This window comes from Gordionus sp. m RMFG-2023, chromosome 2, assembly GCF_954871325.1.
Source record: "Gordionus sp. m RMFG-2023 chromosome 2, tfGorSpeb1-WG-v2, whole genome shotgun sequence".
NCBI lineage: Eukaryota > Metazoa > Nematomorpha > Gordioida > Chordodea > Parachordodidae > Gordionus > Gordionus sp. m RMFG-2023.
The window spans coordinates 1537029-1553864 of record NC_088776.1 but is presented as its reverse complement, the minus strand read 5'-3'; the positions used below and the strand labels follow the sequence as shown (position 1 = coordinate 1553864).

Sequence of the window (16836 nt, the reverse complement as noted above, 5' to 3'; positions counted from 1 at the left end):
AACTTAAGAGGGAAGAAATGTTATGTATTTTGTTTGCTATTTATTTTATAATATGATCAAATATGGTCCTAAGCCCGGCACACAAGCCAAACAATATTTCAATTTTTTTTAAATATACAGGGGCAGAATATGCCCTAAAAAAATTTTTAAATACACAGAGCAGGCCGTATATTGTAAACAGTATTATTAGCTAAAAAAAATTAGATAATAAATGTATCATATTTTAAAAAATCCTGGCTAAGCTAGGCCTGAAAATATAAAAGGCGAATAAGAGCTTTAAATTTTTTTTTAAATCTGGACTTGGTAAATATGATACTCCTGTAGGTCGATATAGATAGTAAATATTTTTCAATCCCATTTTATTAATAAAAATAAAGATTTTTAAAAATAATTTTTGTTGTAGCTTTTAAAAAAGTCTTAGATTAATAGGAAATGTGTATTTATTTTAATTTATATAAATCCTTTCAACCTGTAATTTATTGCAACAAACATTATATTAATTGTAAAGATATATTAAATCCAAAATCTAACAAAAAAATATTATAATTGAAAATCTATGAAAAAAAAGGCTAAATTAACATAATATTGAACTAATTCAAGAATAAGAGCCAATATTATGAACATATCTAAAATATTTTATTTGCTATTTATTCACTTGATAAATATATATAATAGTATATTTAAAAATACAACATACAAAATATATTTTACATAATACTGTTAACTATAAAAATATTAATAATAATTGATATATAATTTCATGATTTCTTTTATAATAAAATTTCATATTTTTCTTAAGCACGCACTGTAAATCTTTATGAACCTCCTGTAAATAAGATAAATAATATGAATATAATAAACCAAATAGTGAGAAAATTTAATCTTAATTGGTATTTGATAAATCTCCCTTGCCACCTCATTTCAACATTAAATTTTAAAACATAAAAAAATATGAATATCAAACGATAACGATTTTGCACATTTAACTTTGAATTGTGAACATTGCTGTTATTAAAAATATTTATTTATTTAAACATATATTACTTTAAGCCTCTTGAAGAAAAAATTTTAAGTAATATTTGTTTAGCAATGAAGGATTTTATGTAAAAAATGTTACTGTACCAAAAAGGCGTAGTAAATTATTGAACTCGAGCTTTTGCCAAATTATAAATTATTTTACGACAAAAAAAAGAATGAGACTCACTATTATAATATCCGCTACCACCACCTCTTCCGCCGCCGCCACCACCGCCTCTTCCTCCACCTCCGCCACCACGCCCTCCTCTATATCCTCCACCACCTCCGCCACCGCCTCGTCCACCACCATATCCCCCTCCGCCACTGCCTCGCCCTCCTCTAAATCCTCCGCCACCACCTCCTCCACTGCCTCGTCCTCCTCTGTATCCGCCACCACCTCCAAGGCTACGCCCACCAGAGTTGGAATAAAAGTCCGGCGGTAAAGACTCGAGAGAGGGGGGAACAGTCTGCCCAGACTGTGTAATAATCTTTTTGATCTGTGCCAAAAAACGTCCACTTTTAGGCGTAAAGAGGGTGTAAGCTATACCAGATTTGTCTTGGCGACCAGTTCTACCTATGCGGTGAACATAATCTTCCATGGTATGTGGAAAGTCGTAATTTATTATGTACTCGACATCATCTACATCTGTTAAAACGTATTATATAACTTGGCACCAAATAATTGCATCAATAAACTAAATGTGGGTTGCTTGTTGAATAAGTTAGATTGAGGCCTGCCTGGAGCATTCTAGCATTATCGTTCGGTGATAGCATCAAAATGGCCCATTTCCAAGCGTTATAGCTGAGGGTATGTAATATAAATTTACGAGTAATTGGTGCTTGTTTTACGAGCTAAATTATTTCACGTGGCATTACTTATAAATATTTTTATCGAGCACAGAGCATTACAATGTATGATATTTTACTTATCAGTTATCCTAATATTTTTAAAAATTGTATATTATAAAAAATGATGTTATATGAAAAATTTTAAAAAACCATTATATAAATAAAATCTAAATATATTTTAATTATTAATTCAAATACATGTAAATAGATTAATGCTATAATATAAATAAGTGTTATTAAAAAATATTTTATATACTTGATTCAAGAATATAAATTGAATCACTATAACATATTTAAATGACTTATGTAATGGTAGTATGTTTACAGAATACAAAATCATATCTGATATCGGATCAGTAATTGCTAATATTAATTTAAATGACGAATCGGACTCAAAAAAGTGGTATCGTTTTGCAATGCTCATCACTATAAAATTTATATCAATATACACTGGATGTAGCTCTTGGAAAATGGGTAATTTTGATAATTATTGTGCTAGAATACTCCAATTAGGATACAGCCTTGATAAAATTCTAAAGTTTAAATCAAAGTCTAAATTATGGTAAGATTTATTCAATTATTTCAAAGTCAATGATTAAAATTACAAAAATTTTAGATAATCATTAAAATGCAAAGTGTTTTAAGGCTAAATCGATAAATTCCAAATATTATTAATATATGTAAAGTCCAATAAAGGGTAATTTTGAAACAGCCGTCACCAAGATAAAAGGCATACTTAAATATTTCTATTGGAAAAAAAAGTAACTCGTATTAATTACATTAAACAATGGAAAACCTTCTATTTAATAAAATATGCTTAAAAATCGGCTTTTAAAAGCTTAGCTCATCTGTTAAGTAGATATAAAACGTACACAAATAACGCAAAAAATGGAAACAATTGATAATATGTGTATTGTGCGGTACCATAGATTATCATTCTCTCCTTTTCACTTACATGGAATCCATAATGTACCATAAGCTATGTCCCGTCCATCATCTCCTTTGCCAGTATCACGGGTTATAAGACAAAATATCGAAAAATGGGTACCGATAAAAGGAATACACATATTAGCTATTTTTGCGAAAATTTTGCGTTGTATTGTGTGTTGAAAAATGAACTTCTTACGTTCATTCATTTCATTAGTATTAACAAGAGTTAGAAGGATAAGAGACTAGGCGTACGACTGTATAAAATAAACCCCCCTGTAAAAAAATATAAAAAAAGAGAGATGTAATAAAAATATAAAATGTAATAATATAAATTGACAATTAAAGTAATGCACTTGTATCGTGGATAGGATTGAAGTAGGCTATCTGCAACTCTTTAAGAAAAATCATATGTGCAAAACTAATCTTTTTTGTATCATTTTTCCCTTCTAAAGTCTAGAGGTTTACCAAGAAGACACTATATTTGTGCTCTCAAATAAGTACAACATTTATCTACTATTAAAAATAATTTTGTTTGAGCAGGGATCAAATAAAACAGTCAATACAAGTCAGGTGCATAAAAAAATGTGTGCAAATCACGGGTAATTATCTGAATTAGAATGATTGGCATAAATAGCATAATTCGTAAATATGTATAAGTACTCTTCATTTAAAGACCCTAGAAGGATGGGAAACTAAAAAAAAGGAAATCAATATTTTTAATAGTTCGAAAATGAATGTTAGCTCAATTTTTCAAAAAAAAATGTCAGATAACGCACTTCAATCCTGAACCCTGATACAACAACTATGTTATGCTTAAATGATTTAGGATTATAATTTTAAATAAGAATTCAAACCTAGACCCCTGGCAGCGACATCTGTGGCAATAAGGATTGGACATTTCCCGTCTCTAAAATCTATAAACAATTGAATAATAAAAATTATTAAATATAATAGCAGTGATCATCTGAATCCCCCCAAAAAATAATATTTTTGAGAATCAAGGAAATGGAACATTAATTCTCTGGGTTCTAGTAAAGTATTCCAATTTCTTGGGATGTTTTGATTAATATAAAAATATGATAGTTAGAGAAAATGAATATTTTCAAGTCCTTAAAAACTGGAAAATTAACAATAGACAAAAAAAATTGTTTAATTTTCAGGAAACTGAACAACAAACTCCTTTAGGTGATTTTTAAATTATAATATAACGGGAAAAATATATATCGATTTTACTTCTCAATGTTCTCTCTCGTTCACTTTGAACCTTGTCCCCATGAATACAATCCGACGGCCAGCTATCATGAATTATAAAAAAATAGGATTGCCATTTATAATAATAATTTCACATTTTTTTAATTTTGACATCTGACCAATAGGGAACTCAATAATAAAGATGGTGATAAATAAATCTATTTAGAATACAATGGTTAACGTGGTGTTTGTTCCCATTTATTTTTTCCCAGATTCTAATATGTTTGCCCATTATTAAAAAATATTTTTTAACCATCTTCACCTGGCTAAAAATCAGTATATTGCAGATCCGATATATTCCAATGCTTATTATATAAAGTATTTTAAAACCCAATCTTAAAATAAAATGTAAAATACTTGCCCCATTTTTTGGGCAGATCTATTCATGGTATCACAAGAGACCTTAGTTTCGACAAAAATAAGCATTTTGTGTTCTTGGCCATCTGCAATCACGGATCCCAGTATCTCGCTCAGTTTCTTGTCTTTCTCGTGGTCCTAAAGAACATCAAATATGTCCTGTTTAAATTAAGAACTCGCAAGACAGTTAGTTTATGTAATTTAATAAATTAGTTATAATGAAAAAAAATTATGTAATTCAAAAATGAGTATTAAAACTTGACAAATGATGAATTTCTGGACAATATTCTTATTAGCCGAAATTTCCATGGACCCAATATTTATTTGAACGTAATTCTGTAAAAAATCGTTTGCCAAAGAATGAACCTCCTTGGGCCAGGTGGCACTGAACATAAGAGTTTGTCTGTTAGGAGTCTAATATATATTATATAAAATAAAATATTGTAATTTGCTGAATCACATAGGCCTAACCATATAAAAGGCTGGCAGTTATAAATTCAACATTAAAACATGAAAAAGTTATAGTCACTGCAACATACATTTTACGAGCCCCCTATGAAAGAATCTTAATTTAAATTATAATGATATAGAATGGTATTTAGCTTCATAAGATGAGTTCTTCCATTTTATAAAATTTATTTTGTTAGTGGGATCACACGCTCTCATCAAGCTATCGTATATAACCACCCTTATGTGGAACCAGAAAATTGTATTGAGAATAAAAAACAGTAGTTTGTGGATTCGAACTAAAACTATAGGATTGACAAACCAGGTTTAAAGTTATTAAATAAGGAGGTCTATTAATTTTAGTATTCTGAAAATTTTTTAATAAATTTTCTTTGATAAAATTGGAAAAAAATTGTTAATATTTTACATGTGATCCCCTTTTGAAAAAACTTATAACATGAATAATGAGGACTTGGATCTATTTAAAGCATGATTAGAAAAAAATGAATTTCAATGACTAAATACCATTGATAAGCTATACTAAAAATAGAGTACATTTACCAAAAAATAAACATTATTCTGTATTCATTTTTTCTTAAATGTATATTTACTGAGGTTGCATAGGGAAAGGGGTGCATAGTTTAGTCAAAAAAATTGAAAAAAAAGTGTAACAAACTTAATATAAAAATTTCATAACTAATTTTATGAGCTTAATATGATTATGTTTTCATTTTTTAAAAAATAATGCACATTCACCAGGGATGCATAGTTTAGTCATTTTTAAAAAATAATTTAATTTCACATTCCCTAATAGGGAATGACTAAAATACGCGTCCCCGAAAACTACGCGTCCCCGGTCAAAACGACTTATTTTTATTATTATTAATAGGAAATCTTATTAAGATTTATAATATGAGTTAGAAAATGTTTTTTTTTAATTAAAAAAAAATACGGTAACTAAATAAAATTTATAAAAATTTATTTTTTTAAAAAATAAACTACGCGTCCCTACACGTCCCCGGTCAAAATACAGTTTTTTAAAAAAATCAAAACAGATTCATATTTAGCTCATTAAAAGAATACAGAATATGTAAAAATATAACCAAAATATAATATATTAAAAAATTTACATTAATTTTAAAAAAAAATTAAAGAAAAAAATTAGTCTACTCTAACATCGCATCTTCATCATTATGCTCATTAGATATGACAGTTAAATTATTAACCTGTGACGCCAAGTCAACCTGTTGACTTGGCATCGGGGATATTGCCAATAGGGGATTCGGTACGTCTGGAATGGTCTCAGATCGGGAGGGAGGCAGAACTTGCGGCATGACGTTTGTCTCCACAACATCACGATAGCTTCGGCGCACTGGGCGTTCTGGACAGAACCTTACGATATGGTCTCCCCCACATCTGTAACAGATCGGGGGTTCTCTGGAGCCTCTGGAGAAGGAACCATAGTTTCGTCTTGGGCTTCGGGACCTACGAGACTGTCTGTCTCGGGTAGATCTGGTAATAGGTCTAGCTATATTGAGCATCTGCCCATATAACCTTGATGCTTTAAGCCTGGCATCCTCCAGCCAGTTGTCTGACTCCACTGAGCCATCAATTATATCGTAAGGTTCTGTCCAGAACCCCCAGTGCGCCGAAGCTATCGTGATGTTGTGGAGACAAACGTCATGCCGCAAGTTCTGCCTCCCTCCCGATCTGAGACCATTCCAGACGTACCGAATCCCCTATCGGCAATATCCCCTATGCCAAGTCAACAGGTTGACTAGGCGTCACAGGTTAATAATTTAACTGTCATATCTAATGAGCATAATGATGAAGATGCGATGTTAGAGTAGACTAATTTTTTCTTTAATTTTTTTTTTAAATTAATGTAAATTTTTTAATATATTTAGTTATATTTCAGGTTTAAAATTTTAAACCTGTTATATACCATGGTCTTGGTATTTTTTTAAACTAAGACCTAAAAGTAGATTATGATAAATATATTTTTTTCTTTAATTTATTTTTTTTAAATTAATGTAAATTTTTTAATATATTATATTTTGATTATATAACAGGTTTAAAATTTTAAACCTGTTATATATCCATGATCTTGGTATTTTTTTAAACTAAGACCTAAAAGTAGATTATGATAAATATATTTTTTTCTTTAAATTTTTTGTTTTAAATTAATGTAAATTTTTTAATATATTATATTTTGGTTATATTTCAGGTTTAAAATTTTAAACCTGTTATATATCCATGGTCTTGGTATTTTTTAAACTAAGACCTTAAAGTAGATTATGACAAATATATTTTTTTCTTTAATTTTTTTTTTTTAAATTAATGTAAATTTTTTAATATATTATATTTTGGTTATATTTCATGGTCTTGGTATTTTTTTAAACTAAGACCTAAAAGTAGATTATGATATTAATATAGTATAAATAATGTAATATTGTTTACCTAATATTAGAGAAAGTTTGTACAGTTAGAACAATGCATCCAATTATTATTTTGTAATAACAATATAAATAGTTATTTTTAAGTTTAAATATTACCAATTAAAGTCCTATAATTTGAAATTTTAGACTATAATTATTGAAGGTAAAAAGGCATATAAAAATAAATATATTGTATTATTATATAAACTATAAATAGATATCGAAGATGAAAACAACATCATATTATAGTTTGGTCAATGATTGAAATTGGAAAACTAAATCGATGATAAGTCGGAAACAACATTCTATAAAGACTACCAGGATTGAAACACCCACATTATTTTACAACAAACGAATATTTACATTTTTTTTACCTATTACGATTGTATATAATAATATGTAATATAAATGGTATTTTATTAAAAAATATGTTTTAGTAACCTTATTATATTTAATAAATTGTATATTTCTTGAAATAATAAATGGTATATTTATCTGATTAATAAAATTATTTGTTTTATAAATTTGGTGAAGATAGTAGGAAAGACTGCGGTTTGTCTAACCTATTTTTAAAAAATTGGCTATAGTTTCTGGTTTTTTTTACATAATATAAAAAATAAAATATGATTAGATACCGAAAACAATACTTTATAAAGGGGCCTTATAAAAAAATTTAAGAATATATTTATTTTTTTAAATTTTATTTTTTGTAAAAGTCAAAATTATGTCTAACAATCCCCAATAGCGGGGTGAGGCAAACCACTTCAAGGGGCTTCCTAAACCATTGGTTTTTTAAGGCCATAATAAATTGAAATGTATTTTTATTTATTAATAATGATACAAATAGAATAATTTTGTTGTATTGTATACTTATAAATTGAGGCTAATTATATATAAAAATTGAAACTTAATTTTGGTTAATTTAATAAACATTTTGGACATAAAAAATAAAGATCTTAAGGAGAGATTATGATAGCATAAATCCAAAATACCAATTATAAAACAGACATGAATTGCCTTTACAAGATTTTGAAATTTTTTTCATTATTAACTGCTTTAATTGACTTGTATGGTTTAGCAAGCGCCGCTAGCTCTAAATTGACAAATTAAGATTGAAATAATATCTAGATATAATAAATACACATTAAACTTTTCCAAATTATAGAAGAGTGTTTAAAATTAGCTATAAAATTTAATTTACATATAAGTGATTATATATTATAATAAAAATTAAAATTCTATCATGTAAAAATCTTTTGAAAACTTCATCAAAATTTTATTTCTTAAATAAAATTTTTAATAATTTAATATTTCAAAAGATTTTTTGTCTATAGATGTAAACTAATAAAAACTATATTAGGATAAAATATTAACCTTCTGGTATATTTAATTTTGAAATGAGATTAAGTGGTTTGCCAAGCCCCGGGGTCCTAACCCCAGTCTCCCATATACAAAACATATAAAATGATAAATTTTTAAATAAATTTTAACTATTAATGTAAGATTAGAAAGTTATTTTAAAAAACTTATTACTAACATAAATGAAAAATAAATTATAATTATAATATTTTCTAATTCATCAATGTTAAATGTATATTAATCTTTTGATGGAATCTGATTTTGAACACTCAACTTTGTTTGATTTTTTAGCTTTTTACACATTGATTTAATATGATATATATCTATCTATCTATATATATATCTATATATATAATAGCAGTAATCAAGAAATGAACGTTTTCGTATCTTGGTAAATATTAATTTTTTTTCTATCAACTTACCTATCTTCTTAACGTTAATTTCACTTTCCTATCTCCTAATGTTAAAATTTTTTTTTCTATCAACTTTCCCATCATCTTAATGTTAAATAAATCGAGAGCTATTATTATCTCGCTAATGTTAAAAAAAATATTTTTTAATTTTTTATGGCAACACTGGATTCGAACTCGCAACTTATCGTTCGGAAGGCAAACGTTCTAACCATTGAGCCCCCCCCTTCAATATTATATTTTGATATATTTGTATATATATATTTAAAAAAATTTTTATAAAATAAATTTAATTTAATCAGAATGACGGGGTTGATGGGTAATTACTAATTAGTTAGGTGTATACGATACTAAATATGCTTTATTAATATATTTCATAAAAATATTAATATTTAGGAGAAAAAGAGGTAAAAATGTTGCAATGTAAAGGGTATTAGAAATATCATAATTTACATTTGTGATAGAAATCAACTTGGGTAAAATTTAAAATAGATATCCTTGAAAATTTTTTAATTTTAAATATGGGCTAGACATTGGCTTTTTTAAATATTTTATTTGAATTCTCAACTACCAAAATTATCATGATCTTTGGTAGGGCTGGGGAAATTTTTTTCAAAATTATTTATATTAATACCATTTTCTGAATCTCCTTGAAAAGCTTAACATGAATCTGCTTTTATTTTTTAAAAAAAACTGTATTTTGACCTGGGATGCGTAGTGTTTCCAAAAAAGTGTTTTTTCAAAATTTCATAAGTTATAAAATATTTTGAAATACAATATTTACATATTCTGAATACTTTTAATGAGCTTAATATGAATCTGTTTTTATTTTTAAAAAAACTGTATTTTGACCAGGGCCGTAGTTTAGTTAAAAAAAAGAAAAAAAGTTATTTTTCAAAACCCACTAAGTTATAAAATATTTTTAAATACAATATTTACATATTCTGAATACTTTTAATGAGCCTAATATGAATCTGCTTTTGTTTTTTTTTAAAAAACTGTATTTTGACCGAGGACGCGTAGTATAGTCAAAATAATTTTTTTTAGATTTTTTATTAATACCATTTTCTGAATCTACTTGAAAAGCTAAACATGAATCTGCTTTTATTTTTAAAAAAAACGGTTTTTTGACCGGGGACGCATAGTGTTTGAAAAAAAAAGTGTTTTTTCAAAAAATTACTTAGTTATAAAATACTTTAAAATATAATATTTACATATTCTGTATTCTTTTAATGAGCTAAATATGAATCTGTTTTGATTTTTTAAAAAAACGGTTTTTTGACCGGGGACGCGTCGTGTTTTTTGAAAAAAAAAATGTTTTTCAAAAAATCACTAAGTTATAAAATACTTTAATATATAATATTTACATATTCTGTATTCTTTTAATGAGCTAAATATGAATCTGTTTTAATTTTTTAAAAAAAACGGTTTTTTGACCGGGGACGCGTACTGTTTTTGAAAAAAAAAGTGTTTTTTTCAAAAAATCACTAAGTTATAAAATACTTTAATATATAATATTTACATATTCTGTATTCTTTTAATGAGCTAAATATGAATCTGTTTTGATTTTTTAAAAAACCGGTTTTTTGACCGGGGACGCGTACTGTTTTTGAAAAAAAAAGTTATTTTTCAAAAGCCCACTAAGTTATAAAATATTTTTAAATACAATATTTACATATTCTGAATACTTTTAATGAGCCTAATATGAATCTACTTTTATTTTTTTTAAAAAACTGTATTTTCGATCGGGGACGCGTAGTTTAGCCAAAATAATTTTTTTTTAAATTTTTTTTATTAATACCATTTTCTGAATCTACTTGAAAAGCTAAACATGAATCTGCTTTTATTTTTAAAAAAACGGTTTTTTGACCGGGGACGCGTAGTGTTTTTGAAAAAAAAGTGTTTTTTCAAAAAATCACTTAGTTATAAAATACTTCAAAATATAATATTTATATATTCTGTATTCTTTTAATGAGCTAAATATGAATCTGTTTTGATTTTTTAAAAAAACGGTTTTTTGACCGGGGACGCGTAGTGTTTTTGAAAAAAAAAATGTTTTTCAAAAAATTACTAAGTTATAAAATACTTTAATATATAATATTTACATATTCTGTATTCTTTTAATGAGCTAAATATGAATCTGTTTTGATTTTTTAAAAAAACGGTTTTTTGACCGGGGACGCGTAATGTTTTTGAAAAAAAAAAATGTTTTTTCAAAAAATTACTAAGTTATAATATATAATATTTACATATTCTGTATTCTTTTAATGAGCTAAATATGAATCTGTTTTGATTTTTTAAAAAAAACGGTTTTTTGACCGGGGACGCGTAATGTTTTTGAAAAAAAAAATTGTTTTTTCAAAAAATCACTAAGTTATAAAATACTTTAATATATAATATTTACATATTCTGTATTCTTTTAATGAGCTAAATATCTGTTTTGATTTTTTAAAAAAAACGGTTTTTTGACCGGGGACGCATACTGTTTTTGAAAAAAAGTGTTTTTCAAAAAATCACTAAGTTATAAAATACTTTAATATATAATATTTACATATTCTGAATTATTTTAATGAGCTAAATATGAATCTGCTTTTATTTTTAAAAAATGTATTGTGACTGAGGGACGCGTAGGGAGGCGTATTTTAGTCAAAAAATGAAGAAAAAAAAAGTTATTTTTCAAAAAGCCCACTAAGTTATAAAATATTTTTAAATACAATATTTACAAATGTATTTTATTAACTACGTGTAGGGACGCGTAGTTAATACCATTTTCTGAATCTCCTTGAAAAGCTAAACATGAATCTGCTTTTTTTTAAAAAAAGGTTTTTTGACCGGGGACTGCGTAGTGTTTTTGAAAAAAGTGTTTTTTGAAAAAATCACTAAGTTATTAAATACTTTAATATATAATATTTACATATTCTGTATTCTTTTAATGTTCTAAATATGAATCTGTTTTGATTTTTTAAAAAAAAAACGGTTTTTTGACTGGGGACGCGTAGTGTTTTGAAAAAAAAAGTGTTTTTTGAAAAAAATCACTAAGTTATAAAATACTTTAAAATATAATATTTACATATTCTGTATTCTTTTAATGAGTTAAATGTGAATCTGCTTTTATTTTTAAAAAAAAACTGTATTTTGACCAGAGATGCGTAGTTTATTTTTTTTTAAAATAAATTTTTATAAATTTTATATAGTTACCGTATTTTTTTTAAATTAAAAAAAACATTTTCTAACTCATCTTATAAAGCTTAATAAAATTTCCTATTAATAATAATAAAAATAAGTCGTTTTGACTGGGGACGCGTATTTTAGTCATTCCCCAATATTACCATTTTTTTTAAATTAAAAAAAAACATTTTCTAACTCATCTTATGAAGCTAAATACGATTCTATATTAATATAGTTTAAATTATACCTCCTTGATAGGGGCCGCGATTTTAGTCATCAAGAAAAATATATATTTTAAAAATCGTACACTAATGGATTTGATAATCTTTCTGATGGGTGGTTCAAAACCCATATCCAACATTCTATCCGCTTCATCGAGAACCAAGTAGCTACAACGTTTTAAATTTGTCTTGTTGTTTTCCATGAAATCCATGAGACGACCAGGGCAGGCTATTATTATGTGAGGACCTATTAATATTTATTTTTTAAATTCATATTTAACATTTAAAATTTGTTATTCACAACTTCAGCCTCATTTCTCATAGTCCAGATTGGGGTCAATTATTATAATTTAAATTTAAACAGGGTGGCAGTCATATAAATAAAATTATGTTAACTTTTCTCTAGTTCTCTTTGTTGCATATGTTTAGGAGCTCCTCCATATATGCAGGCATTTCTTATTTTGAAAGGTGTTCCATATTCATCTGCAACATTCTTAACTTGAACAGCTAATTCCCGTGTTGGACAAAGTATTAAACACTGCAAGAAATAATTTTTTTAAAGATAAAAAATAGTATAAAAATTATATATAATTTGGTGTTAGCTTTTTTAAAAATAGTTGAGATTTAATGAAATATTTTTTAAGTTATAATAATATTTTAATACTAAAAATTATATAGATTTTTAATTTCTTACAATAGGTCCATCATTGCGGTTAAGCTGTGGTTGTTTGCTAATGTGAACCAAAGCTGGTATGATAAACTAGATAATTTTTTATTTTATAAGTATATAAGATTCAAATTAAAAAATTTATAGTCTAGGGGAGATAAATTTTGCATTTGTAGATAAATGTGGATGCATCCATTTTATATATAAAAGCAATAAAATATATGTAGAAATCTTCAGGAATAATTTGAAAAATTGTGTGTCCTGAAATTTCAACTTTTGATAATTAGAATTTGTTGACAATATAATTTATGTATAAAATTAAATTATACTCCAAGTGTTTTTCCAGAACCAGTTTGAGCTATTCCTACCATATCTCTTCCTGATAATCCTAGGGGCCAGGATACCATCTGAATAGGTGTTGGCATTTCCCAGTTCTGCTCTCTCAGAGTTTGCATAATTGGCACTGGGATAAGGATATATATATTATTACAAATTTTAAATAAATACATGGAAATGGTGCTTCTTGAAATGATAATATAGGCTTTGGAATATCTTCGCCACTCATAAATATTTCTTTAGACTGATAAAATGCCTGTATTTCTTGCTATATATATAGGGATAAAAAAAATTAATTATAGAATATTTGTACCTCCATTCTATTTTCAGTAATTGGTGAAGGAACATAATAATTATGTTGTGCCGGACCTTGGTTATAATTACTAGGTCTGTTTTCAACTTTTTTGTAAGGTTGATATCTATTTGGCGTATTACCCTTTGATGGCCCAAAATTAGTTGATTGATAATTCTGTATGTAATATATACATATTATAAAAAAACAAATATTTACATAATTGTATGATTGACCACCACTATTTCCATTGCTGTTGCCAAAATTTTGAGGTACTTGATTATAAAAATTCATTTTCAAATAATTATATTAGAAATGGCGTCTTGCTATCGATTGAGATAATTTTAAAACATAATTTTTCAAAAAATGAATTATATATTAAAATTAAAAATTATTTTATTGACTTATTGAATTTGATCTTTAAAGAAATATTATCGCAATTTAAATAATATAATATTTTATTTAAATATTTTTTCTCTCAAATTTCTTATAATATATTTTTTTTTATTTTTTTCCCAATATTAATATCAACTAATATCAGATTTGTTATAACAAGTTCCTGGGTTCATCATATTTTCAAATTGCCTTGAATGTTCATCTTAATACATTTGTTATTGAAGGATATTTAGCCTTTTTAAAGTTTTTACTTTAAACATAAAATTTATAAGGCTCTCTGGTATATTTGTTGAATATTTTCTTGGGGGGGGGGCACTATTTTTGATCAAAAATTTGATATAAAATTATTTTTAAAAATGTAAATATTAATAAATTATTTATTTATAATATAAATAAATATCTTGTGAAAAATTGTGGAGTTCTATTAAGGAAGCATTTAATTTTTTTATTTGAAATATCATATACGAAAATCATTTATCATTTAAAATTCACATCCAGTATGCAACTCATAATTTTCATATTATTGACAGAAGAATTACATTTTTAGTTTTGATTATTTTTTAAACGTTAAGTTATACAATATATTTGCATGATTTTCTCAAAATTTATTAAAAATAGAGTCATTTGTCACAATTTTTGCTGGTTGTTTTTATTTTATTAGTTAGGTTTCAATATATAAATATTCCGCTCCCTTGAAGTGGCTAAAATAATGCTAAATTTTTTTAATATAATTTCCTTCAAAACTGTCGATTGTTATTGCATTTTCCTCCACAATCAATATAGTTTTCATTATTTACCATTATTTTATTTTTTATTATCTATAAAAAAAATTTGAAATTAGAGAAATAAAATTTTTTATTTTAGTTGATAATATAATATAAATTAAAATAATCAAAATAAAATTGGTGTACTTCTCTATCTTTTATGCCATTAATCTGGTTATATAAAAAAAATACCCATCAATAAAGTCCTTAAAAGGCTGCCAAAAACCAAAAAAATATTTTAAGTTGCTAAAATTATAAAATAACATGTTAAAATTTTTAAATATTATTAGAATATTCAAAATAAATTTAATAAAAACGTTCATTGACCTAATAATATTGATCTTCAGATTTGGAATTTTTAAAACTAAATAAGATTATAGTCAAAATAAATTAAGCCTGTTTCCATGAAATTGCCATTTAAATAGACTCAACTCGGGCAATTTAGTAAAGCAATTTAATGACATTTGGAAAAAAATGTATGATTACAATGGGTATTATATTTTTAAGAAATTATAAAAGATTTTATGATGAAATTAGGCCAAATTCTCATTAATCTTTATTATGAATAAATTTATATCTTCATTTTTTAATCGATTTTATCTATTTTAATCGATATTTATTATCATGTTTATCTTTATTTTGTTATTATTTTATTATTATTAAATTTTTTTAAATTATCGATTGTTATTATTTTTTGTAGAAAAAAACATATAGTATGTTTTTTCTCATTTATGTAAAAATTTTGAAAAATGTTTGAAAAAAAAAATAAAGTTTTAGAAAAAAAAGAAGATATTTTTGAAAAATTTCAAAAGTCATAAAAAATTGGTGAAGAAAAATATAAGGAATTGAGACGTCATATAAATAAAACATTGATCATACTAGATTATTTAAGAATTAACATTTTAGAAATAAGCCATTGTAAAATTTATTTTAAGAAATAGAACATTTTAACAGGTAATTGTAAGAATAAAAACTATTAAGGGAGTAAAACAATTTTAACAAACATTTTATAAGCAAAACAAATCGGAACACTTAATATATTATATTTTAACTAATATAAAATAAATTTCTTTATTAAATAAAATATCGGGTATTGTCATTTTATAATTATCTGGTTTTTAGTTTTTCTATTTACTTAAAAAAAATAATTAATTTATATTGACATATTTCTGTTTATATATTTTTTTGTCTGAAAATGTTGACATTCTAAATTAACGAGGATGAAATAATTGTATTGTGTTTATTTTATCAAACATGTAAGCCCTTTGAAAATTTAGAAATTTTTTTATACTAGATTTATGAAAGTAATTTTGAATAATTTTAGCTTAAAAAAAGACATTTTGAAAAATGTAAAAAAGGATAACACTGTATAATGTTAGCTAAATAAAAAGGTAATCCCTCCATTTTTATAGTTATGGAAGCAGAATACCCCCCCCCCTGAAAAGTATTCTAAAAATAATTCATCTCATTTAATAACTTTTTATCTTGTTATTTATATCTTTTTACAAAACTAAATAATTAGAATATAAATCTAAGTTATAAGAAAAGGTTAACAATTAAATATAAAATGAAAAGTAAGAGTCAAATTTAAATTGCTGTAAAATAAGTTGTGTCAGAATATTAAAGTAAAGTTAATTTAATGAATGCGTGATATAGATTTTAAACATATTACTATTTAACTAAATATATAATCTTTTAATTTATTAATTCTTATTATATAACTATATTTAATTATGATATACAGTGGCGTACCCCCCCATAACGTCCGAAAAAAAATTTTTTAATTTAAAAAATTGATTTTTTTAATTTTTTTCTTAGTGCGAATAATTTTATTTAAAAAACCGTTTCAATTTATAAATAAATTTATATACGATATCAAAATGAAATATATTTTAAAAAAAACAAATAAGAATTTTCATTTTTAAATGATCACA

At 25.2% G+C, this 16836-nt stretch overlaps 1 protein-coding gene across 1 annotated transcript; it reads right to left on the bottom strand.

The window, feature by feature from the left end:
- Positions 1–675: 675 nt before the first annotated feature.
- Positions 676–14102, bottom strand: LOC135923405 (uncharacterized). Its single transcript, XM_065458127.1, has 13 exons — positions 13962–14102; positions 13764–13919; positions 13622–13718; positions 13444–13577; positions 13142–13207; positions 12844–12985; positions 12534–12694; positions 4663–4818; positions 4409–4542; positions 4030–4091; positions 3651–3710; positions 1205–1663; positions 676–826 (listed from the first exon to the last, which is right to left on the bottom strand). Exons 1-13 carry the CDS (start codon positions 14034–14036, stop codon positions 816–818), a joined length of 1713 nt encoding a protein of 570 aa, XP_065314199.1. The 5' UTR covers positions 14037–14102; the 3' UTR covers positions 676–815.
- Between the last annotated feature and the right edge of the window lie 2734 nt (positions 14103–16836).